The sequence below is a fragment of the Coregonus lavaretus genome (assembly GCF_964263955.1).
Source record: "Coregonus lavaretus genome assembly, chromosome: 4".
NCBI classification, from domain to species: domain Eukaryota; kingdom Metazoa; phylum Chordata; class Actinopteri; order Salmoniformes; family Salmonidae; genus Coregonus; species Coregonus lavaretus.
In genome coordinates, this window is record NC_139991.1 from 12,362,811 (window position 1) to 12,388,741 (window position 25,931).

At 43.0% G+C, this 25,931-nt stretch overlaps 1 protein-coding gene across 1 annotated transcript in view; it reads left to right on the top strand.

Moving 5' to 3' along the window:
* Positions 1-1,611: 1,611 nt before the first annotated feature.
* LOC311128217 (diacylglycerol lipase-alpha-like) overlaps positions 1,612-25,931 on the top strand; it is a gene marked incomplete at its 3' end in the record, with an annotated part of 37,516 nt that continues 13,196 nt past the window's right edge. Inside the window, exons 1-11 of the mRNA XM_084160251.1 lie at positions 1,612-1,725; positions 20,326-20,427; positions 20,611-20,822; positions 20,984-21,085; positions 21,291-21,429; positions 21,518-21,577; positions 21,682-21,769; positions 21,914-22,048; positions 23,754-23,831; positions 23,938-24,062; positions 24,485-24,635. Coding sequence (XP_084016377.1) covers positions 20,333-20,427; positions 20,611-20,822; positions 20,984-21,085; positions 21,291-21,429; positions 21,518-21,577; positions 21,682-21,769; positions 21,914-22,048; positions 23,754-23,831; positions 23,938-24,062; positions 24,485-24,635 — 1,185 coding nt within the window. The 5' untranslated portion in view covers positions 1,612-1,725; positions 20,326-20,332. The remainder of the gene's footprint in view (positions 1,726-20,325; positions 20,428-20,610; positions 20,823-20,983; positions 21,086-21,290; positions 21,430-21,517; positions 21,578-21,681; positions 21,770-21,913; positions 22,049-23,753; positions 23,832-23,937; positions 24,063-24,484; positions 24,636-25,931) is intronic.

Consider the following 25,931-nt stretch of genomic DNA (forward strand, 5'->3'; position numbering starts at 1 on the left):
TCATCTATCCAAGTATGATTCTTTGGATTCCCCCATCAATTACATATGAGATTTAAAAAATAATAAATAAAATATTCAAAACTCTCCATTAGATGTTTTCTGGGCCTGGCTGCTTTTGTCTTGTTTTTGTCAATTATAACATTTAAACCTTTTCTCACCACTGTAATAATGCATTAAGGTGGTTACCTCCATGTACTAATATTAATATTATATGGCGAGGGCCAGCCTGGGAGGAAGCAGGATATAGCAGGAAGATTTATAGTAGGAGGAACATCCTGGCAACATTTATGCATTCCTAAAACACACAGCAGTATGTTTGACATTAACAAGCATGGCCAGCAGGGCTCAGTCAATACTCAAATAAATGTAAATGCAATGCCAATGCCAACAGTCAGGTTTTGTGCCTATGTGCCTGTGCCTTGTAGCATATACTGTAAGATGGACTGATGATTGTATTATTTACAACAATAAACTTACATCTCTGAAAATCAGTATCCATGTGGGATATCAAGTAGGCCTATTGTCAACAGTGTCTACATTACTAAGAATGAATATTTCAGAGAGCTTATTTTATTTTTGGGTGATGCCTGCGAGTCTGCCATGGACAGATGACCCAAACCTCTTGAGGTAGCAGCAGACTGATCGCTGTGGGGTAGCCTTCCCAAGTTGTGAAGGCTAATAGTGTTTGCCTATTCATGGCAAAATGCATTTGGCTAATTATGTGCTTGATATTATATATTTTTTGCTAATGTTTTAAAGAAAACGTGGTCTACCCATGTTTTGCATTTAGGGCCAGTCTGAGCGCAGGTCACACCTATTTAATAAAAGTCTAGCTCAGGAAATGACGTGAGTCCACGCCCAAACTCTATAGTTGGAGATTCCTCGATATTCACAAACCACCAGTCGTGCATTTCACAGTGTGCCAGCGGTTTCTACAGCGCATACAATCGCCGAAGCCTGCGAGAACGACGCAAATCCAACTGGTTCTATCGTAGGGCGATGGATGACGTAAAGTTCCTACGTAAATTGCGCAGTGGTGATTCGGTGTTTGATCCGCAGCTGCGGAATAGGGAATGGGAATAGAAACGACGTATCTTTTCAGGGATAAAAATTGAGCTGTAGAGGGCTGGGTTTACAACAACCAATTTCTCGGGACCCGCTACTCTAGTTGCCCGATTGGGTTCGGGAGTTGTCCGGTTGGTTGGCATAGATGATACACACAATATAAAAACCATTGTGTAGTGATTTATTTGCTCAACTTCACTGTCTGTCAGTGAGAAACATTGTATGGATGAACCTCCCGGCACGCATACATGGCGTGAAGAGACATCGGGCAGCGGATATCCTACATATCGACGACGTGTTGCAATTTATCGAACAATCAAGACCTTGAATACCAAGGCAGAGTAAATGGAGCTCGTGTCTGCACGGTTCTGACTGTAGGCTACGGTATGATCCAGCTGCGATCCTTATCTGATTGGCTGGGCCGGATTCCTGTGGAACCTGTCACTTGAAGTACCGTGGCTGGATTCATAGGGAGGTACGTGTGTGTTCTGCCAGCCACGGTTCAGCGCAATATTGTCGCTGCGGTATTTTACAGGGTTTATCCCCGGCAGAGCCCTGGTCCAGGTCCGCGTGGAGGTGAGCTCGAGGTGGACAAGCAGAGGATGGGAGAGCGAACAGAACAGATGCAGTGGGTCTTGGCAAGGCATCGTCACAATACAGGTGAGAAAGAAGCTCAACGGCCGATCAATGGAATGTGGAGGGGTGTCATACAATGACAGCATGGATTTCTGATCTATTTAGACAATAGCCTTTTTTTATATCAACTGGGTTAGCAATCTTACAAATGCCACATTCTTTTCTCACAGGACTTTTTTTCTTGGCGTTGCCTACCTTGGTGATAAGGCAGTGATATCAGAGATGAGGCAAATCCGGACATTAGGTTATATGGCCCAACAATTATTGACAGGTCCATTGTTGATTTAATGAAGGCTCAACCCACAGCAAACCTTGAAGATTAGGCTAGATGTATTCAAACCTTTTCTCTACCATGTTTTTACTCCTTTATTGTTGCATCATTGTGGAATCGTTCTGAAGATGGTCCAGTGTTTTTGCATTCCTCTCAATAACCCTTCAGGACAGGGCAGGCTATGATGCTCATGTGCAGGCATGCAGCAGGTGGAGAGAGGCTGGATAAAGAACATGTAGCTCAATGTGTGAAGACAGAGCATTTTATCAGCCTCATAGCTGGGCCTACAGAGATAAATACATGTAAATAGAATGCCCAGTCACAATCACTTTATCTCCATGAGTGCCATTCTAGCTTCCCTGTGTGCACTGCATGTTTTCATAAAGGCTCAAATAAGGACAAGTGGATCATGTAAGCTATGTGTGCTTGTATCACAGGTGTATGTCTGTGTATCAAGCATGATCTGTTTGCAGTAGTGTGAAAGTGATCTAAGTGATGTTCTGAAAGATGTTACTACTTGTAGGGAGTTTTTAAGAATGTTGTGTAAAACTAGAAGACAAAATCCAATGGGCAGAGAGATGCAGTGTGAATGGATTACGTTCAAAGCGTCTTCAGTGGATTTGAGACCCAGTTTGCCCCGTAAAGCAGGTTTAAATCCCTGTAGTAATCTCGCATTCAGACTCAGTTTACCCAGGGGCGTATTCATTACGTTGATTCTTTTGCAAAACGCTTCTTAAACGGGGCGGGACCTACCTGAATTTGTCCAATAGAAACTCTAGTTTTTCACTAAACAAAAATATAAACGCAACAATTTCAAAGATTTTACTGTGTTACAGTTCATATACTGTAAGGATATCAGTCGATTTGAAATAAATAAATTAGGCCCTAATCTATGGATTTCACATGACTGGGAATACAGATGGTAGAGAAATTAACATTACATTCTCTGGCATCAGCTCTGGTGGACATTATTGCAGTCAGCATGCCAATTGCACGCTCCTTGAGACATCTGTGGTGTTGTGTGACAAAACTGCACATTTTAGAGTGGCCTTTTATTGTCCCCAGCACAAGGTGCACCTGTGTAATGATCATGCTGTTTAATCAACGTCTTGATATGCCACACCTGTCAGGTGGATGGATTAGCTTGGAAAATTAGAAATGCTCACTAACAGGGATGTAAACAAATTTGTGCCCAAAAGTTGAGAGAAATAAGCGTTTGTGCGTATGTAAAATTTCTGGGATCTTTTCTTTTAGCTCATAAAACATGGTACCAACACTTTACATGTTGCGTTTACATTTTTGTTCAGTACAGTTGCAAAAACGTTCCATTTGGACTAATAATTACACCTTAGTACTGTGGCTCTGCTGCTCCTCAAGTTTTCCTCCAACCTCTTTCCCATCGTTTATGGAACAAGTTTGATTCAAATACCTGAGATGAGACTGGAGTGTATGTGGTGTGTGAGATGTACGTTCATGTTGCACACACACATATCTCTGTTTCCAGTAGAGGTGCTATTGTACTTTTGCTTTGGTCATTTCACAGCAACCACTCCCTAGCCAATAATTACCATCACAACAAACAACTATAATAATAATAATAATATGCCATTTAGCAGACGCTTTTATCCAAAGCGACTTACAGTCATGCGTGCATACATTTTTGTGTATGGGTGGTCCCGGGGATCGAACCCACTACCTTGGCGTTACAAGCGCCGTGCTCTACCAGCTGAGCTACAGAGGACCACGTATCACATTCTGGACTTCATGACATCAATTTAGACGGATTTCTCCAACATAAAAGAAACTACTTCTATCATGTTTTCAGATTGAATCTAATATGGGAAAGATCACACTGGTGGTATGGCCATATTTTCAATGAAACTGCTTTTCTCAGACAGAAATCTGGTGTCTCTGTCTGACAAACACAACCATTTTAAAAGCCTAATAATCCATTAGATTTACAGTAGGGGGCTAAGAGGTTCCTAGCCACAGTACAACTCAATACTGTCTGCTTTGTTTACACCTGCTTCCACTTACTCCCTTCCTGCTGACTCCCCAACCCCCACAGAGTACCTCTCCTCTCCTCTCCTCTCCTGACGGTTGTGTCTTTCACAAAGTGCGTCTGAAATGGCACCATATTCTCGATAGAGCCCTACGGCCCTGTTCAAAAGTAGTGCACTATAAAGGGAATAGGGTACCATTTATTTAAGGAAGCCTCAATGTGCCAAACCACATATAATGTGTGTCATTGACGGTTTTTGTATTCAAAGAGTGAGGTTTTATCTGGAGTACTGTGATGGTCATGGCATTTTTGGACTACAAAATGACTGTAAATGATTGACTAGCTAAGTAATTTACAGCTACAGTTTATTAGAGGAGTTTATAAAGTCATATATGGTCATACATTAGGACCAGAATTATTGGCACCCTTGATAAAGATGAGCAAAAAAGACTATCAAATAAATAATACAAATACTGAGCTATATTGTATGCAAAAAAAATGGACAATTATTTTATTTTATACAAATGCAATTCTCAGAGAAATAAATGTAGTTTAACAAGTAATTCAAAAAATATTCTCAAAAAGATGGGGGTCAAAATGATTGCCACCCCTGTTTTAAATACCTAACCTTGCGAGGATAACAGCACTGAGCCTTTTTGTTAAAATGTTTTATGAGATTGGAGAAGACATTGGGAGGGATCAGTCTTTTTTGCTCATCTCAATCAAGGGTGCCAATAATTCTGGACCTGACTGTATGTCACATACTGTATTTGTTCTAGTGTGTGATGTTGAGAGGACACAGGTGTGCAATGTGTGGGGGGCATAGGGGTCAAACTCCCAGTGCGTTAGGTATTTTGCGTGCACAGCCGTGTGGTGTGAGGACTGAGGAGGATATTAGGGGTGCAGCGTGAAGTGTCTTCAGGGTGTATTTGTTAGGTGTTAGACATGAATAGGTGAGTGATTTGGACGTTATCGAGAGAGTTCACAGGGTGATGTTCACCCAGGCTGGCAGAGCAGTACGGTTGCAGCAGGGCCCTGTCTCTCGGCTCCCAGCCCTATACCCGTCTGCTCCAGCCTCCATGTGCAGCTCTCTCTCTGTCTGCCTGGGTCAGTGTCACACTATACACAGAGCTTCTCTCTTTTTCTCTCTCATGAGTTCCTACATCCTCGTCACACGCTCTCCTCCTCCTCCTCCTCCTCCTCCTCCTCTGTTACTCCTAGTAGCCTACTCCTCCATCTTCCTCCTTCATCTGTCTTTTATTACGCCATCCTCTTCCATGCACCATCCAGCCTACCTTTAACATGAAATCTCTAGCCTATCTCTCCCTCTTTTCCTGTCTCTTCGTCTCATCTTCCTGCTTTGTCCATCCATCTTTCTCCCTGCCCCCCCCCCCCCTCTTCTCACTCTACCCACACGCTCATTCACTATTCATATTTTAGAAGACGTTTGTAACTGCGAAAGCAGTGGCACGCGTCTGCACCATTTCAACAGTGAAGAAACCTACATTTTCTCTCCTTTCCTCTCCCCATTCTTTATCTAGCTAATCCAGATTCTGGTTTTGGCTTCATGCCGCTCTTTCCCTTTTTTAGACTGAAAGCCATGTGCCACTCACTCCCACTCTCCCTCTGCCTCTTTCTCTGTCTTTCACTCACACTCCCCGCCCACTCAATCCCTTTCACCTCTCCACACTCTACACTCTATTCTGTGAGTTTGTGTGATAGTATATGCATTCGGATGTATGTGTGTAAATATTACGTTCTGATTGTGTAGCCCACTTGTTAGTATGTACTCATTATGCATTATGTGTACTGAAGTCTGGACAGAGAAAATAGAGCCTTCCTGTGTCGCATAGAACAGTGTGTTTTCTCCCTGTTTTATGAGAAGGAATTTGATTACTGTATTTAAGGATTTATTAGAGGAATTGGATCAAATGTATTATTACAGTTGTTCAATGTCAGTGTTTCCTCTACATAGCTTGAAAGTGTAACAATAAAAGACAGCACAAAATGTTCCTTGATTTAAATGATTCTGGCTAACCATGACCCCTCAGCGCTATACTGTATGAGACTTGAGACAGAGGGAATGGAACCAGCTAGTTCACGTGGCCACAAACAGCTATGCACACAATGTTTTAGCACAATGTTTGTGTATGTACAGTGGGGTCTGGAATTATTTAATCCCTTGATAAAGATGAGCAAAAAAGACTTTATGAAATAAATAATACAAATACTGAGCTATATTCTATGCTAAATGTTTTATAAAAAAAAAAAGTATATATTTAATACTATTACAATTTGCTCAGAGAATGAGATTTTGTTTAACAAGTAATACAAAAATATCTAAAAAAGACGGGGGTAAAAATTATTGGATCCCCTTTCAATACTCTAACACCCTCCCATTGCGAGGATAACGACACTAAGCCTTTTTCTAAAATGTTTTATGAAATTGTAGAACACATTAGGCGAGATCTTAGACCATTCCTCCATCCAGAATATTTCCAGATCCTTGATATCCTTCGTCTGCTCTTATGGACGGCCCTCTTCAATTCCATGGGGTTGAAGTCCAGAGACTGAAATGGCCATTGCAAAATGTTGATTTTTGTGGTTAATTAACCATTTCTTTGTGGATTTTGATGTGTGCTTGAGGTTATTGTCTTGCTGGAAGATCCACTTGTGGCCAAACAAAGGCAACCAGCTTTTTGGCTAAAATGTCCTGGTACTTGGTAAGGTTCATGATGCCGTTGACCTTTTAACAAGGGCCCCAGGACCAATGGAAGCAAAATAGCCCCATAACATCAAAGATCCACCAGCATATTTTACAGTATGAGGTATTTTCTGCATATGCATTGTTCTTTCGATGGCCAAACCCACCGCTGGTATGTGTGGCCAAATACCTATATTTCCGTGTCATATGACCATAAGGTAATTCCATGGTAACGGAATTGCACTGAGGCTCAGATGTCACTTAAAATGTATGCCAAACAAAAACTATTGATTTTAAAGTTTAACAAACCATACAACTAATTAAAGAAATGTACACTGAACATTTTACAAAAACACATTTACTGAAAGAACTGTGCAGATGCAAAGATGGTAACATAATTTCGGTAAAATCTCCCTCAGTTTGTGACCACGTTTTCCAAAATATGTCTGCTCTGAATTAAAATTAAAAGATGTCTGCAGAAAGAATGGGGTGTCAGCTATTACATGATACCTTGAGTTTGAAAAAATCTCAGCAAAGTAGAGTTCAATAAAGTACCAGAAAGTAAAGTAGAGTACAGTACATTATAGTGTACTCTACTTTAGTGTTCTCTACTGTGTACTGTACTGAACTCTATTCCACTGTAGTGTAATATACTGAACTAATCTCTACTTTTCTTTACTGTACTGTTAGCACTGTACTGTACTCTACTTTCCAAACTTGTGAAACATACTGTAGACGTCTATAATTGGTTCAGATTTGGTCCGGACCAAATCTGAACCAATCATGGACGTCTATGTTTGGGCCAAATGAAGGTCGGTCCATACGTCTGTGACGTTGAAATAAAGGCTGATCAAAAAACGATGTCTGAGGACGGTGGACTGACCAAATTTAAACTACTTTTCAACATCCATGGACGTCCGGTGTTGGTCGGTGCTCAGTGGGTGAGGATGCTGGTTACAGTAAATAGAAAGAGAGGGAGCTCATGGGTAGATGTCAGTAAGAGCGGGGAGAGGTGATATTAATTGGAGAGAGAGAGAAAGAAAGAGTGAGCGAGGGAAGGGAAAGGGGGATACCTAGTCAGTTGCACAACTGACTGCATTCAACCGAAATGTGTCTTCCACATTTAAAGGTGCAATATGCAGAAATCTCTCCGCCATTTCGAACCAGCGACCTCTCAGTTACTGGCCCAACGCTCTTAACCGCTAGTCTACCTGCCGGGAGGGGTTATCCAGACTTTTCACACTCTTGCTTTGACCACCAGACGACAGAAATAGAAAGAAAACAGTTATCAGCTGAACAGTATGCCAGTGGAAGGGAGGACAGTAGCAGATGACCCAACTGTGGTTTGTGACTACTATGATATCCCACTGTAGGCAATTTAATTGCAGAAATTCCATTACCGATTTTTATTTATTAAAATTTTTGTTGATTTTTGTTGTTGAAATTCTGTTACCGATTTGGTAACATAATTTAAAAAAATGTATAACCAAATCATTCATAAACAAAATGTATATCAGTAAAAAATTCATAGTTCTACCTTTTACTTGTTACTTCTCTGCTTTCATTATCCTCCCTTATGAGGAAGAGGAATTAGAAAATATCTTAAACTTACAGAAGGCAGAAACAATCGTCCTAAACTATACTGAACAAAAATATAAACACAACATGCAACAATTTCAAGGATTTTACTGAGTTACAGTTCATATAAGGAAATCAGTCAATTTTAAATAAATAAATTAGGCCCTCATCTATGGATTTCACATGACTGGGAATACAGATATGCACCTGTTGGTCACAGATACACTACCGTTCAAAGGTTTGGGGTCACTTAGAAATGTCCTTGTTATCGAAAGAAAAGCAATTTTTTTTGTCCATTTAAAATAACATCAAATTGATCAGAAATACAGTGTAGACATTTTTTATGTTGTAAATGGCTATTGTAGCTGGAAGCGGCTGATTTTTAATGGAATATCTACATAGGCGTACAGAGGCCCATTATCAGCAACCGTCAGTCCTGTGTTCCAATGGCACGTTGTGTTTGCTAATCCAAGTTTATCATTTTAAAAGGCTAATTGATCATTATAAAACCCTTTTGCAATTATGTTAGCACAGCTGAAAACTCTTGTGCTGATTAAAGAAGCAATAAAACTGGCCTTCTTGAGACTAGTTGAGTATCTGGAGCATCAGCAATTGTGGGTTCGATTACAGAATCAAAATGGCCAAAAACAAAGAACTTTCTTCTGAAACTCGTCAGTCTATTCTTGTTCTGAGAAATGAAGGCTATTCCATGCGAGAAAGTGCCAAGAAACTGAAGATCTTGTACAAAGCTGTGTACTACTCCCTTCACAGAACAGCGCAAACTGGCTCTAACCAGAATAGAAAGAGGAGTGGGAGGCCCCGGTGCACAACTGAGCAAGAGGACAAATACATTAGTGTCTAGTTTGAGAAACAGACGCCTCACAGGTCCTCAACTGGCAGCTTCATTAAATAGTACCCGCAAAACACCAGTCTCAACGTCAACAGTGAAGCGGCGACTCCGGGATGCTGACCTTCTAGGCAGAGTTGCAAAGAAAAAGTCCAGTGTCTGTGTTCTTTTGACCATCTTAATCTTTAATTTTTATTGGCCAGTCTAAGATATGGATTTTTCTTTGCAACTCTGCCTAGAAGGTTTTTCTAATGATCAATTAGCCTTTTAAAATGATAAACTTGGATTAGCAAACACAATGTGCCATTGGAACACAGGACTGATGGTTTCTGATAATGGGCCTCTGTACGCCTATGTAGATATTCCATTAGAAATCAGCCGTTTCCAGCTACAATAGCCATTTACAACATTAACAATGTCTACACTGTATTTCTGATCAATTTGATGTTATTTTAATGGACTTTTTTATTTATTTTTGAAAACAAGGACATTTCTAAGTGACCCCAAACTTTTGACCGGTAGTGTACCTTAAAAAAAATAAGTAGGAGCGTGTGACCACCATTTGCCTCATGCAGCGCGGACACATCTCCTTCGCATAGAGTTGATCAGGCTGTTGATTGTGGTCTGTGGAATGTTGTCCCACTCCTCTTCAATGGCTGTGCAAAGTTGCTGGATATTGGCGGGAATTGGAACACGTTGTTGCACACGTCGATCCAGAGTGTCCCAAACATGCTCAATGGGTGACATGTCTGGTGAGTATGCAGGCCATGGAAGAACTGGGACATTTTCAGCTTCCAGGAATTGTGTACAGATCCTTGCGACATGGGGACGTGCATTATCATGCTGAAACATGAGGTGATGGCGGCAGATGAATGGCACAACAATGGGCCTCAGGATCTCGTCACAGTATCTCTGTGCATTCAAATTGCCATCGATAAAATGCAGTTGTGTTCGTTGTCAGTAGCTTATGCTTGCCCATACCATAACCCCACCGCAACCATGGGCCACAATGTTGACATCAGCAAACCGCTCACCCACATGACACCATATACGCTCTCTGCCATGTGCCCGATACAGTTGAAACCAGGATTCATCCGTGAAGCGCACACTTCTCCAGCGCGCCAGTGGCCATCAAAGGTGAGCATTTGCCCACAGAAGTGGGTCACGACGCCGAACTGCAGTCAGGTCAGGACGAAGAGCATGCAGATGAGCTTCCCTGAGACGTTTCTGACAGTGTGTGCAGAAATTCTTCGGTTGTGCAAACCCACAGTTTCATCAGCTGTCCAGGTGGCTGGTCTCAGACGATTCCGCAGGTGAAGAAGCCGGATGTGAAGGTCCTGGGCTGGCGTGGTTACACGTGGTCTGCGGTTGTGAGGCCGGTTGGACGTACTACCAAATTCTCTCAAACGACGTTGGAGGCAGCTTATGGTAGAGAAATGAACATTTAAATTCTCTGGCACCTGCTCTGTTGGTCATTCCTGCAGTCAGCATGCCAAATGCACGCTCCATCAACTTGAGACATATGTGGCATTGTGTTGTATGACAAATCTGCACATTTTAGAGTGGCCTTTTATTGTTCCCAGCACAAGTTGCACCTGTGTAATGATCATGCTGTTGAATCAGCTTCTTGATATGCCACACCTGTCAGGTGGATGGATTATCTTGGCAAATGAGAAATGCTCACTAACAGGGATGTACACATTTGTGTACAACATTTCGGAGAAATACGCTTTTTTTGTCCGCATGGAACAATTCTGGGATCTTTTATTTCAGCTCATGAAACATGGGACCAGCACTTTACATGTTGCTTTCATATGTTTGTTCAGTGTAAATGTGTGTTGATATCAGTTGGCAGGTGTCTTTATCTCAACATTATTGTGTTTTGGTGTATTTTTAATACCTTTTTAAGACTTTTTCTGGTAGATGTTTTCTAAGACTCCTTTTTCATATGTTTGACGAAATCAAAGCCTTTGCTTATTCAACATTTTTCTGATTTAAATGTTGTTTAAATTTTTTTTATATATGCCTTAATTGCTCAAAGATATAGACTTGTAGCTTTCATGTGACACCCAATTTGACATGCTCCTATGAACTTCACATGTTGGTGCTCTTGGGTCATTTTACATGGAAATTACCCATAGCACCGGTTCCAATCCAAGTGCCAATGCCGTTTAGCAAACTCCATGGGCCCTGGTTAAGGTCAATGGCATCAAGAACTCTACCAAGTACAAGGACATTTAAGCCAACCACCTGGTTGCCTCTGCCAGGAGGCTGAAACTTGGCCGCAAGTGAATCTTCCAGCAAGACAATGACCCCAAGCACACACAAAAATCCACAAAGAAATGGTTAATTGACCACAAAGTCAACATTTTGCTATGGCCATTTCAGTCTCCGGACTTGAACCTCATTGAAAACCTGTGGTTTGAATTGAAGAGGGCAGTCCGTAAGCGTAGATGAAGGATATAAAGGATCTGGAAGGATTCTGTATGGAGGAATGGTCTAAGATCCCCACCCCAATGTGTTCTTCAATCTTTATAAAACATTTTAGAAAAAGGCTCAGCGTTGTTATCCTGGTGGAGGGTGCTGGAGTTTTGAAAACCGGGGGATCCAATAATTTTGAGCCCTTTTTTTTTAGATATTTTTTTTGTATTACTTGTTCAACAAAATCTCTTTCTCTGAGAAATTGTATTAGTATAAAATAATATAATTGTTCAATTTTTTGGGGCACACTATAGCTCAGTATTATTTATTTCATACAGTATATTTGTTTCTCATCTTTAACAAGGGATCCAATAATTCCAGAACCCACTGTATACACAGTCACCTCCAAAGACATTGCGATGAGGGGACAGCTGGCTTTCAGAGGAAGTGTCAAAGAATGTCAACCAGCCAGACCGACAGAGAGGCTGAAGCATGGGATTGGGGATAATTGGACTGCATTTAATCAACTAATCTACTGATCACACATCAAATGACTAAAGATGTACCAGTATACCTCACTCTATCCTACCCACTCAAATTCATCAGGCCTCAAATGGCTGTGAAATTAAATGTGGGTCGAAGTTAGTGGAGTGGGTGGGTTTGGGTCATGGGTAATAACCTCAAATACTTTACTATGATGAGATTTTCTATCAGGTAAAATGCCACCTAGGGTGATAGGCAATATGTTTACAAAATACCTTATTATTCAATTTGATAAGAAGTTGACCCGTTGTTACCAAGCTTTTTGTAAAGGAATTTTCTCTATAATGTTTGATTTAATAGTAGGCATAGCCTATACAGTTGAAGTCGGAAGTTTACATACACTTAGGTTGGAGTCATTAAAACTCGTTTTTCAACCACTCCACACATTTCTTGTTAACAAACTATAGTTTTGTGCATGACACAAGTAATTTTTCCAACAATTGTTTACAGACCGATTATTTCACAATTCCAGTGGATCAGAAGTTTACATACACTAAGTTGACTGTGCCTTTTTAAACAGCTTGGGAAATTCCACAAAATGATGTCATGGCTTTAGAAGCTTCTGATAGGCTAATTGACATCATTTGAGTCAATTGGAGGTGTACCTGTGGATGTATTTTAAGGCCTACCTTCAAACTCAGTGCCTCTTTGCTTGGGAAAATCAAAATAAATCAGCCAAGACCTCAGAAAAGAAATTGTAGACCTCCACAAGTCTGGTTCATCCTTGGGAGCAATATCCAAATGCCTGAAGGTACCACGTTCATCTGTACAAACAATAGTACGCAAGTATAAACACCATGAGACCACGCAGCCGTCATACCGCTCAGGAAGGAGAAGCGTTCTGTCTCCTAAAGATGAATGTACTTTGGTGAGAAAAGTGCAAATCAATCCCAGAACAACAGCAAAGGACCTTGTGAAGATGCTGGAGGAAACAGGTACAAAAGTATCTATATCCACAGTAAAACAGGTCTTATATCGACATAACCTGAAAGGCCGCTCAGCAAGGAAGAAGACACTGCTCCAAAACCGGCATAAAAAAGCCAGACTACAGTTTGCAACTGCACATGGGGACAAAGATCGTACTTTTTGGAGAAATGTCCTCTGGTCTGATGAAACAAAAATAGAAATTTGGCCATAATGACCATCGTTATGTTTGGAGGAAAAAGGGGAAACCTTGCAAGCCAAAGAACACCATCCCAACCGTGAAGCACGGGTGGCAGCATCATGCTGTGGGGGTGCTTTGCTGCAGGAGGGACTGGTGCACTTCACAAAATAGATGGCATCATGAGGAAGGAAAATGATGTGGATATATTGAAGCAACAGCTCAAGACATCAGTCAGGAAGTTAAAGCTTGGTCGCAAATGGACAATGACCCCAAGCATACTTCCAAAGTTGTGGGAAAATGGCTTAAGGACAACAAAGTCAAGGTATTGGAGTGGCCATCACAAAGCCCTGACCTCAATCCAATAGAAAATGTGTGGGCATAACTGAAAAAGCGTGTGCGAGCAAGGAGGCCTACAAAACCTGACTCAGTTACACCAGCTCTGTCAGGAGGAATGGGCCAAAATTCACCCAACTTATTGTGGAAGGCTACCTGAAACGTTTGACCCAAGTTAAACAATTTAAAGGCAATGCTACCAAATACTAGTTGAGTGTATGTAAACTTCTGACCCACTGAGAATGTGATGAAAGAAATAAAAGCTGAAATAAATCATTCTCTCTACTATTATTCTGACATTTCACATTCTTAAAATTAAGTGGTGATCCTAACTGACCTAAGACGGGGAATGTTTACTAGGATTAAATGTCAGGAATTGTGAAACTGAGTTTAAACGTATTTGGCTAAGGTGTATATAAACTTCCGACTTCAACGGTATGAGATCAGCCTTTTTCTAAACCCACCTTTTAAGACAGTAATTGGAGTGATTAACCAGTTTGTTTATTTTCAAACCAGTTGTATTGCTCTGTGTGTTTGCAGAGATGTCCTTAGGTCCAGAGACACGGTCTATTTGCTTTTACGGGCAAACACTCCTGAGTTGGCCTAAAACGGAGAGCGAGAGGGAGGCAAGATGTTTGCTCACCAAACTGATATGCGAAGCATCACTGTGTGACCCACTTACACTCGACCTGATGCAAATGGCACGTGGAGACTGCCGCAGTTAGACTCAACCTGCTGTATGAGACTGGCACAGTTAGACTCAACCTGCTGTATGAGACTGGCACAGTTAGACTCAACCTGCCGTATGAGACTGGCACAGTTAGACTCAACCTGCCGTATGAGACTGGCACAGTTAGACTCAACCTGCCGTATGAGACTGGCACAGTTAGACTCAACCTGCTGTATGAGACTGGCACAGTTAGACTCAACCTGCCGTATGAGACTGGCACAGTTAGACTCAACCTGCCGTATGAGACTGGCACAGTTAGACTCAACCTGCCGTATGAGACTGGCACAGTTAGACTCAACCTGCCGTATGAGACTGGCACAGTTAGACTCAACCTGCCGTATGAGACTGGCACAGTTAGACTCAACCTGCCGTATGAGACTGGCACAGTTAGACTCAACCTGCTGTATGAGACTGGCACAGTTAGACTCAACCTGCCGTATGAGACTGGCACAGTTAGACTCAACCTGCCGTATGAGACTGGCACAGTTAGACTCAACCTGCCGTATGAGACTGGCACAGTTAGACTCAACCTGCTGTATGAGACTGGCACAGTTAGACTCAACCTGCCGTATGAGACTGGCGCAGTTTGGTGTAATGTGCTGCACTAACCTGGGCTTAAACAAGCAATTGAGCTCAGCACAATAAACCTGCTGTAACTAGAATGTGAAATAGGGATTGGTGTTCAACCTACTGTCATTTAGTATAGCACACTAAACAAACGGCCGTGTAAAATAGTTAATTGTGAACATGACTTTATCCATCTGTGTGGGCTCATAACCGACTACTACAACAGTAATATTCTTGCAATGTTACTTAGGCTATATTCAGTAAGCGGCATTCTCGTTCAAATATTTTTGATTGAACACACACACAGGAATGGTGTATAGGTATGAAAGACACGTGTACAGTTCTTATCTAAACATAAGAGAACAGACATGAACAACAAGACCCAGAGTTCTGGGCACAAAACAAATATTACAAAACAAGACATACAGAACAGGGACAGGTAGAAAGAAAAAGGGTAGATGTAACCCCCCCACTTATACCCCACTTTATCCCCCCCCCCCCCCCCCCCCCCTATTCCACCCTATTCCCCTCCCGACTGCTCGGGTGGTGGGGCCAGCACACGCTGCCCAAAGGTAGATTACAATATGACAATTGAGAGTGCATTAAAAAGTACAAATTCACAGCGCCGACTGGTCCAAGTAAGAGAGGAAAGGCTGCCAGATTTGATCAAATGTTGATAATTTATTGTTCCGAATATATCTAATTCTTTCTAAGTGTACAGTGTTTGCCAATTCGCTGAGCCATAATTTGGTAGAGGGCGCTTCCCTCCTTTTCCAAAACAACAAGATTAATTTAATTGCCGAAATGAGACTGTAAGAGATGAGTTGTTTTTGGGAGTTGGTTAATCCGTTTAGGGAATCGGACACTCCCAGGATTATCAGCAGCGGGTCTGGGTCTATTGAAGTCTCCAGAACTTCAGAGAGGACCCCAAAAATTCCACACCAATAACCATACAGGCTAGAGCATAGGGCAAAGCAGTGGAGTAGTGTACCCTGCTCAGCCTGACATTTATCTCACACAGGGGATGTATCAGGAAATATCCTATGCAGTTTAGTTTTGGAATAGTGTAATCTGTGTAATACCTTAAATTGTATGAGACGATGTCTGGAGTTAATGGAGCAGGTGTGGATATACTCCAAGCTATCCTCCCAGTCTGCCACCGAAATGTCAGTCCCTAGTTCTTCCTCCCATTTTGCCTTAATGGCATCAGTAGAGGGTGCGCTAACAGATTGAAAAGCGTCATATAGACGAGATATCAGTTTGTCTGAGGTGGGGCATATTTTTATGCATCCGTCAAACATGGAAGGTTTAGCATTCCCAAATGTTGGGAGGTGTTTTCTAACAGTCTCTAATTTGTAGGTATCTGAAAAAGTAGTAAGCTGCATTCTAATAGGCCTAGCAGGGGCCAGATGGGTGGTTGACAGTCAGTCAAACATGAAACCTAAAAGGATTAACCTTTTACTGCAGTGGGCTAAATCAGGGTCACACTGAGTGATTCTTGGTAAGTCTTAAACATATCTACTTTGAAACAAAAGTATACACCTCACACACGGTTAAGGGCTTACAAAAAAGAAGACACCTGTACCATGTCAGATGTATTACATTTTGAGTTTGCATCCCAATTTTACACTTTATATACATCACAGAAGACTGAAATATAACAAAACTGTTTAACATAGAAGTGATTTTCGGCGTTAAAAAAACCAAACTTTATTAATTATGAAATTGTGAAAAATATTAATAGTGTTCCACACGAGGACACTAGGTCATTTGACTACAGGAAAGGGTTTGAATCATTGTTTTGAGTCGTCACTGGACAGACAAAGCTGTATACTGAAGAGGTTTCTCTCTGAGTGTGCTGTGTGGAGAACAAAACATTTCTCACATGCAGGGACTTGTCATACACACATTCCACAAAACACATGTTAGTTGGATTCACAGATACAAATTAGAATAGATTGTAGTAGTGAGAGATTCCATGACTCACAGTTAACAGAATGGAGAGAACTGTCTTGCAGAGACTAGCCTGAAACCCCATATGCAATACTAAATTTCCCCAAAGGTACACAATAAATAAATGTAATTGTAATATGGTCCAGCTGCCAATACCATGTTAAGATGTTTTACATAGGCTGTCTTCAACTAGACCGTTTGATGCATGTTAAGAAGCACCCTGAGACTGTTGTAGTCGATATGTTTGTGTGTATTTGTGTGTATGAGGGAAGGGGGTCAGTCTCTTGGAGATGGGTTCTGCATACCGTAGCTATGGTGAAGGCTGTGTTACAGTGAGGGAAAAAAGGATTTGATCCCCTGCTGATTTTGTACGTTTGCCCACAGACAAAGAAATTAGTCTATAATTTGAATGGTAGGTTTATTTGAACAGTGAGAGACAGAATAACAACAACAAAAAACTGAAAAACGCATGTCAAAAATGTGTATTTATTTGCAAATTATGGTGGAAAATAAGTATTTGGTCAATAACAAAAGTTTCTCAATACTTTGTTATATACCCTTTGTTGGCAATGACACAGGTCAAACGTTTTCTGTAAGTCTTCACAAGGTTTTCACACACTGTTGCTGGTATTTTGGCCCATTCCTCCATGCAGATCTCCTCTAGAGCAGTGATGTTTTGGGGCTGTCGCTGGGCAACACGGACTTTCAACTCCCTCCAAAGATGTTCTATGGGGTTGAGATCTGGAGACTGGCTAGGCCACTCCAGGACCTTGAAATGCTTCTTACGAAGCCACTCCTTCGTTGCCTGGGCGGTGTGTTTGGTATCATTGTCATGCTGAAAGACCCAGCCACGTTTCATCTTCAATGCCCTTGCTGATGGAAGGAGGTTTTCACTCAAAATCTCACGATACATGGCCCCATTCATTCTTTCCTTTACACGGATCAGTCGTCCTGGTCCCTATGCAGAAAAACAGCCCCAAAGCATGATGTTTCCACCCCCATGCTTCACAGTAGGTATGGTGTTCTTTGGATGCAACTCAGCATTCTTTGTCCTCCAAACACGACGAGTTGAGTTTTTACCAAAAAGTTCTATTTTGGTTTCATCTGACCATATGACATTCTCCCAATCCTCTTCTGGATCATCCAAATGCACTCTAGCAAACTTCAGACGGGCATGGACATGTACTGGCTTAAGCAGGGGGACACGTCTGGCACTGCAGGATTTGAGTCCCTGGCGGCGTAGTGTGTTACTGATGGTAGGCTTTGTTACTTTGGTCCCAGCTCTCTGCAGGTCATTCACTAGGTCCCCCCGTGTGGTTCTGGGATTTTTGCTCACCGTTCTTGTGATCATTTTGACCCCACGGGGTGAGATCTTGCGTGGAGCCCCAGATCGAGGGAGATTATCAGTGGTCTTGTATGTCTTCCATTTCCTAATAATTGCTCCCACAGTTGATTTCTTCAAACCAAGCTGCTTACCTATTGCAGATTCAGTCTTCCCAGCCTGGTGCAGCTCTACAATTTTGTTTCTGGTGTCCTTTGACAGCTCTTTGGTCTTGGCCATAGTGGAGTTTGGAGTGTGACTGTTTGAGGTTGTGGACAGGTGTCTTTTATACTGATAACAAGTTCAAACAGATGCCATTAATACAGGTAATGAGTGGAGGACAGAGGAGCCTCTTAAAGAAGAAGTTACAGGTCTGTGAGAGCCAGAAATCTTGCTTGTTTGTAGGTGACCAAATACTTATTTTCCACCATAATTTGCAAATAAATTCATAAAAAATCCTACAATGTGATTTTCTGGAAAAAAAATCTCAATTTGTCTGTCATAGTTGACGTGTACCTATGATGAAAATTACAGGCCTCTCTCATCTTTTTAAGTGGGAGAACTTGCACAATTGGTGGCTGACTAAATACATTTTTTCCCCACTGTAGATGTAGGGTTCCTAGAATAGCCTACCAGTTGGCAAAGGAAAGCTGTTTACTCTACACCTGCCATTAAATCCATACTCTCTTTGTTAGAGATCCTGGGAGTCATTGCCCTAAAAGGCAAGCTGAACTGACCAATGTTAATAGTTAATATGTAACCTATTATACTTTCTGAAAGACAAAGAGACAGTGAGGGGTTTGAGAACAGAAACTTCTCCCTACAATCTCCTCCGTCAATACCTGTCCCAGACTCTTCTAAATCTAGGCCTAATCAGATTCAAGAAAAACACATAGGCTTATTGGTACTCTGATAGTTATAGAAAATGAGAGTGTGTGTGCTGCTTTACTGATCCTATTGAAATAACCTATCCAATTAAAGTGGTACTGTATTTTCCACTGGTAAGGTCCCCACGGGGACTGCAACCTGCATCTAGGCTATAACACATGGCCTGGAGGAGAGGCAGGCTTGGAGTGATGACGTCACTGTCCCTAGTGGTGGGGGAGAGGCCTCCTGCATTGTGGGACCTGCTATATTTCATTAGCCTGATTTTGTTTCGGCCTAAATGACAAGGGGTTAACTCTTATTCCCTCTTTCTTTCCCTCTTCTCTAATTCCCCTCTTCTCTATAATGTGAGTCACACCCACAGGAAGCCATGTGGCAGCCAGCGACCGAGGTGGAAGAGCAGTAGTTGCCCTAATCCATCTGTAGTGAGACCATTTAGACCTGTCACACTGTGTTTAGCCAGCCTCTATTGAAGCATACACTAGATATAGTTGTCTTAAAAATCATGGAATAGGTAGTTGCCTACTTTGTCCAGTTTTAGGATCCCTGCCCCCACCCTATAGTTACATTCTCTATAAAATGAGAGTCACAAACTTGGCACACTGTCACACTATGCAATCGTTACACTGTTTTAACCATCTGCTACCCATGTGTTTTGTGACAGTGGGCTTTGCTTCTGTTCTGACCAAATATGCTAACAACACACCACGCTATAAGCTAAGGCTATCCACCTCTCCAGATCCCTCACGCTCGCCCTCCTCTCTTTAGCTTCAATTCAATCTAGGCCTAAGGCACATTTGACTTGTTTTAGACTGCTCTTTTGGATAAAGGGAAGGGAAGAATGAAAAGTGGTGTTCACATTGCCAGAGTATATGGTAAAAACAGACCCATCAAAACAAGTCCTCTCTCACACCCTCACTCATTATGTGGTCCATATAATCTATTTTAGCCATTAACCCACTATCTCCCTCCCTCCCTCCCCCCTCTTTCACGCTCTCTCTCCCTCCATATTTCCATTTCACCTCTCTCTTTCCATCTGGAGAGCTTCAATTGCGAGGAGAAACTGAGAGCGTACTGATAGTTCTGCTATAGTCTGCAGTTCAGCTTTGAGGAAGTCTTGGCTATTATGAAAGCTGGTCAGTGGGGAAAGAGGGTCTGGCCTTTTGATCACACCATGATGAGGACACTGTGTTTTTTATTCCTCACCCTCTCTTCCTCTTCCTTTCACTGAGGGCAGCGATGCTGGGTAATGTGGGCAAGGTGTGTTAAAGCCAAGGGTGTGTTAACTATTTGAAGCACTCTTTTGTTCGAGGTTGTAAAGATATGTGTCGTAACCTGCTGTTTTCTTCCTCTCTCCGTCACAGGGCAGTGATGCCGGGTATGGTGATGTTTCGGCGGCGCTGGTCAGTTGGCAGTGATGACCTAGTGCTGCCCGCCCTCTTCCTCTTCCTACTACACTGCGTCTGGTGAGTACTGCGTTTGGATGTTTCTCTCTCTGAGTGTATGTTCCTGTGTCTGTCTGTTGCGGTCAGGAGTCCCTGCACCAAGCGAAAAGTATGAAGCTGTATATGAGATTAAATTCTTACCCCCAAAAATGTTGTGTCTGAACCATGGGTGTGTCATGCCCCTCTCTCCCCCTCCCCTGCCAGGCTGGTGGTTCTGTCTGTGGTTCTGTTCGGCCTGCCCTATGGCTCGGACCAGTCCTGCTCAGTCACCCTGGTGGACCATGGTCGGGGGTACCTGGGCATCCTGGTCAGCTGCCTGATCTGTGAGAGCGCCATCATGTGGCTGAGTATGAGAGGCAGCATCCTCTATACACAGCCCAGAGAAGCTGTGCAGTATGTCCTCTACATACGACTAGGTAAGACACACCAGCATGTTATCACAAACACACTATATATAGTCACACTTAAAATATACTCCACCTGTTCTCATAATATCCTGTCTAATTTCACAATATTGAGTAATGTTGTTTCCCTGTGATTCACTCCCCTCTCTCCCTCTCTGCTTTCTCTCTGTCAGCCATCCTGTTGGTGGAGTTGGTATATGCAGTCGTGGGGATCGCCTGGCTTTTCCAATACTACCAACCATGCTCTGATGTCACTGCCAAGAACCTTGCTTTGGGTGAGTTAGAGAGGGAGCAGCAATCAATAGAAGAAGTATGTTGGAGACTAGAGTAATCTTCAAAGAGAACAAGGACGGACTTGTATAACAAAGTAATGGAGTAGAAAGGCACGAGCATGTGTTGTTTTTCCTACACTCTTGCGTGGTTCGTTATCAAGAACACAATGTATCAAAACTATCCTGTCTTCACCCTGTCTCCCCCCAGGGATTGTGGTGTGCAATTGGCTGGTGATCTTCAGCGTGTGTTTCACCCTCATGTGTACCTTTGACCCCACGGGACGCACCTTTGTCAAACTGAAAGCCACCCGGCGACGCCAACGCAACCTCACCACATACACCCTCAGGTTGGTACCCTCTTCCCTGCATACTATCATCTGTACACCCTTAGGTTGGTACGATCTGCCCTACACACTACCATCTCTAAACCCTCAGGTTGGTACCTTCTGCCCTACACACTACCATCTCTACAGAGTATACCACCTACACCCTCAGGTTGGTACCCTCTGCCCTACACATTACTACCCTCTCTGCCCTACCCTGACCACACCCAGCACAGCACACTAAGGTAACCATCCTGCCGTGCCTCCCTTCCCCAGACACAGGCTAGAGGAGGGCCAAGCCAGCAGCTGGAGCAGGAGACTGAAGTTCTTCATGTGCTGCACCCGAGCCCAGGACACACAGTCTGTGAGTGAAATAGAATTAATGTTCCTCTATCCATCACTCAACTTCCTATATGATACAAGCTATTCAGTGATAATCAACGGTTTTGGTTAGGATCTGTTCTTGTGGTTATTCATGGTTCAACCTCTATCTTTCCTCTCCTGTTAGGATGCGTATTCTGAGGTGGCCAGCCTGTTTGCAGAGTTCTTCCGAGATCTGGACATTGTGCCTAGTGACATCATAGCTGGCCTGGTGCTGCTTCGCCAGAGACAGAGGTCCAACAGAGGTGCCATTCTGGACCAGGTAACAGGGGATGGGGACCAGTGTGGAGAGAGAAAGAGCGAGGGATGGGGGGAAGGTAAAATGGTGACAGAGTAGGAGGGCCTGTGTGTGTTTTGTGTTTGACATACAGTACCTGTCAAAAGTTTGGACACACCTACTCATTCCAAGGTTTTTCTTTATTTCTTATATTTTCTACATTGTAGAATAATAGTGAAGACATCAAAACTATGAAATAACACATGGAATCGTTTAGTAACCAAAAAAGTGTTAAACAAATATATTTGAGATTCTTCAAAGTTGCCACCCTTTGCCTTGATGACAGCTTTGCACACTCTTGCCATTCTCTCAACCAGCTTCATAAGGTAGTCACCTGGAATGCATTTCAATGAACAGACGTGCCTTGTTAATTTGTGGAATTTCCTTCCTTCTTAATGCATTTGAGCCAATCAGTTGTGTTGTGACAAGGTAGGGGTGGTATACAGAAGATAAGCCCTATTTGGTAAAAGACCAAGTCCATATTATGGCAAGAACAGCTCAAATAAGCAAAGAGAAACAACAGTCCATTATTACTTTAAGACATGAAGGTCAGTCAATCCAGAAAATGTTCTTCAAGTGCAGTCGCAAAAACCATCAAGCGCTATAATGAAACTGGCTCTCATGAGGATCGCCACAGGAAAGGAAGACCCAGCGTTACCTCTGCTGCAGAGGATAAGTTCGTTAGAGTTAACTGCACCTCAGATTGCAGCCCAAATAAATGCTTCAGAGTTCAAGTAACAGACATATCTCAACATCAACTGTTCAGAGGGGACTGTGTGAATCAGGCCTTCATGGTCGAATTGCTGCAAAGAACCCACTACTAAAGGACACCAATAAGAAGAAGAGACTTGATTGGGCCAAGAAACATAAGCAATGGACATTAGACTTGTGGAAATCTGTCCTTCTGGTCTGATGAGTCAAAATTTGAGATTTTTGGTTCCAACCGCCGTGTTTTGTGAGGCGCAGAGTAGGTGAACGGATGATCTCCGCATGTGTAGTTCCCACCGTAAAGCATGAAGGAGGAGGTGTGATGATGTGGGGGTGCTTTGCTGGTGACACTGTCTGTGATTTATTTAGAATTCAAGGCACACTTAACCAGCATGGCTACCACAGCATTCTGCAGCGATACGCCATCCCATCTGGTTTGCTCTTAGTGGGACTATCATTTGTTTTTCAACAGGACAATGACCCAAAACACACCTCCAGGCTGTGTAAGGGCTATTTGACCAAGGAGAGTGATGGAGTGCTGCATCAGATGACCTGGCCTCCACAATCACCCGACCTCAACCTAATTGAGATGGTTTGGGATGAGCTGGACCGCAGAGTGAAGGAAAAGCAGCCAACAAGTGCTCAGCATATGTGGGAACTCCTTCAAGACTGTTAGAAAAGCATTTCTCGTGAAGCTGGTTTAGAGAAGTGTGCAGAGCTGTCATCAAGGGAAAGGGTGGCTACTTTGAAAAATCTCAAATATAAAATATATTTTGATTTTTGGTTACTACATGATTCCAGGTGTGTTATTTCATAGTTTTGATGTCTTCACTATTATTCTACAATGTAGAAAATAGTAAATATAAAGAAAAACCCTGGAATGAGTAGGTGTGTCCAAACTATTGACTGGTACTGTAGTCTTACTAGTACTGTATATTCCAATATGCGAAATTGTGTGATGTGTGTTGTTTTTCTCCCTCAGGCCAACAATGACATTTTAGCCTTCTTATCTGGAATGCCTGTAACTCGCAACACCAAATACCTGGACCTTAAGAACTCGGTGAGTTTGTGTTCGTGGATTTATATTGAACCTCTAAGGCAGCAGTGTAGCCTCTGTCTCTCTGTTTGTGGATGTATTTTTAACATTGTGTGTGTGTGTCCCTCAGACGGAGATGGGCATGTACAAGGAGGTGTGTTACTACATGCAGTTTGCCCTGGCCGCGTACGGCTGGCCCATGTACCTGATGAGGAAGCCTGCGTGTGGGCTGTGCCACCTGGCCAGCTCCTGCCAGTAAGTCTGCCTGCCTCCCTGGCGGGCTCCCCGCCTCCCATCCCATGCACTTACACCGGTTTCACATTTCACATTCATCAGCATTGACAAAGTGGTAATCCACTGGGACAATAACACTGGTCAGACCCCACTCTCTGACACAGTGGGTAAACAATGGAGCACTGACACACAGCGTGTTCCACTCCACTGTTCAGACAAAACACTGAACCACGCACTAACCACTTGACTAGTGATACAAAGACCTAAATACAGTGAATCACACAGATATGTTTGTGTTTTAGACTCACACACTCAATCTAAGGACCTATTGAAGTAATCTCTCTCCATCTCTCCCCTTTCTCGCTCTCTCTCTTCCTCTCTTTATTTCCCTCATCTCTGTGTGTCTGTCCTCTACTCTCTCTCTCCCTCCATCTCTCTCTCAGCTGTACATCAGGGTCCGGCTCTAGGCTGTCCCAGACAGTGACGGTGGAGGAGGATAACTGTTGTGGCTGTAACGTCCTGGCTATCCGCCGCCACTTCCTGGACAGGGAGCTGAAGCAGGTCCACGTTGTCTACACATCCTGGCACGACGCGGTGAGTAGAGTACCCAACGGAAGGGTGACCGACTTAGGGGTCAGGCGTCAGTCTGGACAATTACCAGGCATGACTAGAATACAGCAGATACAACATGGAGTGTTCGTAGAAGCAATTGTCACTGTACAGATGAACAGGTGTATGATTTCTCATATTGTCTGTCAGGCAGACATTTTCTGAATCCCTCTCTTAACGACTCCTTGATGATATATTGCACTTAGTGCCCCCCAATAATAGATGTAATATAACACCTTTTATAAACTGGGTGGTTTCGAGCCCTTAATGCTGATTGGCTGACAGCCATGGTATATCAGACCGTGTACCACGGGTATCACAAAACATTTATTTTGAATGCTCTAATTACGTTGGTAACCAGTTTATAATAGCAATAAGGCTCCTCAGGGGTTTGTGATATATGGCCAATATACCACGGCTAAGAGCTGTATCCAGGCACTCCCCGTTGCGTCGTGCATAAGAACAGCCCTTAGCCATGGTATATTGGCCATATACCACACCCCCTTTGGCCTTATTGCTTAAATATTGCATTGCTCTGTACCAAGGGAAGTAAATCACACTGCCAATTGGCTGGCTGGACAAATATCCTAATCACATACAAAATATTACACCTATTAATTATTTTCCGTTTGCAGAGGGAAGTTGCCATAGCGAGAAAGAGAGCACTCAAAACACACTGACTGATTTGTAAAGCAGACTTCTCTGTTAACTAGGCCAAGTCTGACTTTCCATCCATTAAAGCACACCATGCAGGCTAGCTAGCAGGAGAGTGGAGGGTCTGGAGTCTGCAGACACACCATGCAGGCTAGCTAGCAGGAGAGTGGAGGGTCTGGAGTCTGCAGACACACCATGCAGGCTAGCTAGCAGGAGAGTGGAGGGTCTGGAGTCTGCAGACACACCATGCAGGCTAGCTAGCAGGAGAGTGGAGGGTCTGGAGTCTGCAGACACACCATGCAGGCTAGCTAGCAGGAGAGTGGAGGGTCTGGAGTCTGCAGACACACCATGCAGGCTAGCTAGCAGGAGAGTGGAGGGTCTGGAGTCTGCAGACACACCATGCAGGCTAGCTAGCAGGAGAGTGGAGGGTCTGGAGTCTGCAGACACACCATGCAGGCTAGCTAGCAGGAGAGTGGAGGGTCTGGAGTCTGCAGACACACCATGCAGGCTAGCTAGCAGGAGAGTGGAGGGTCTGGAGTCTGCAGACTCGCATCACAGAGAGTTAGGCAAGGACACTCCATGATGGAAGTCATCATTATAGTCCTTGGCTGTTTCATCTGCGATGTC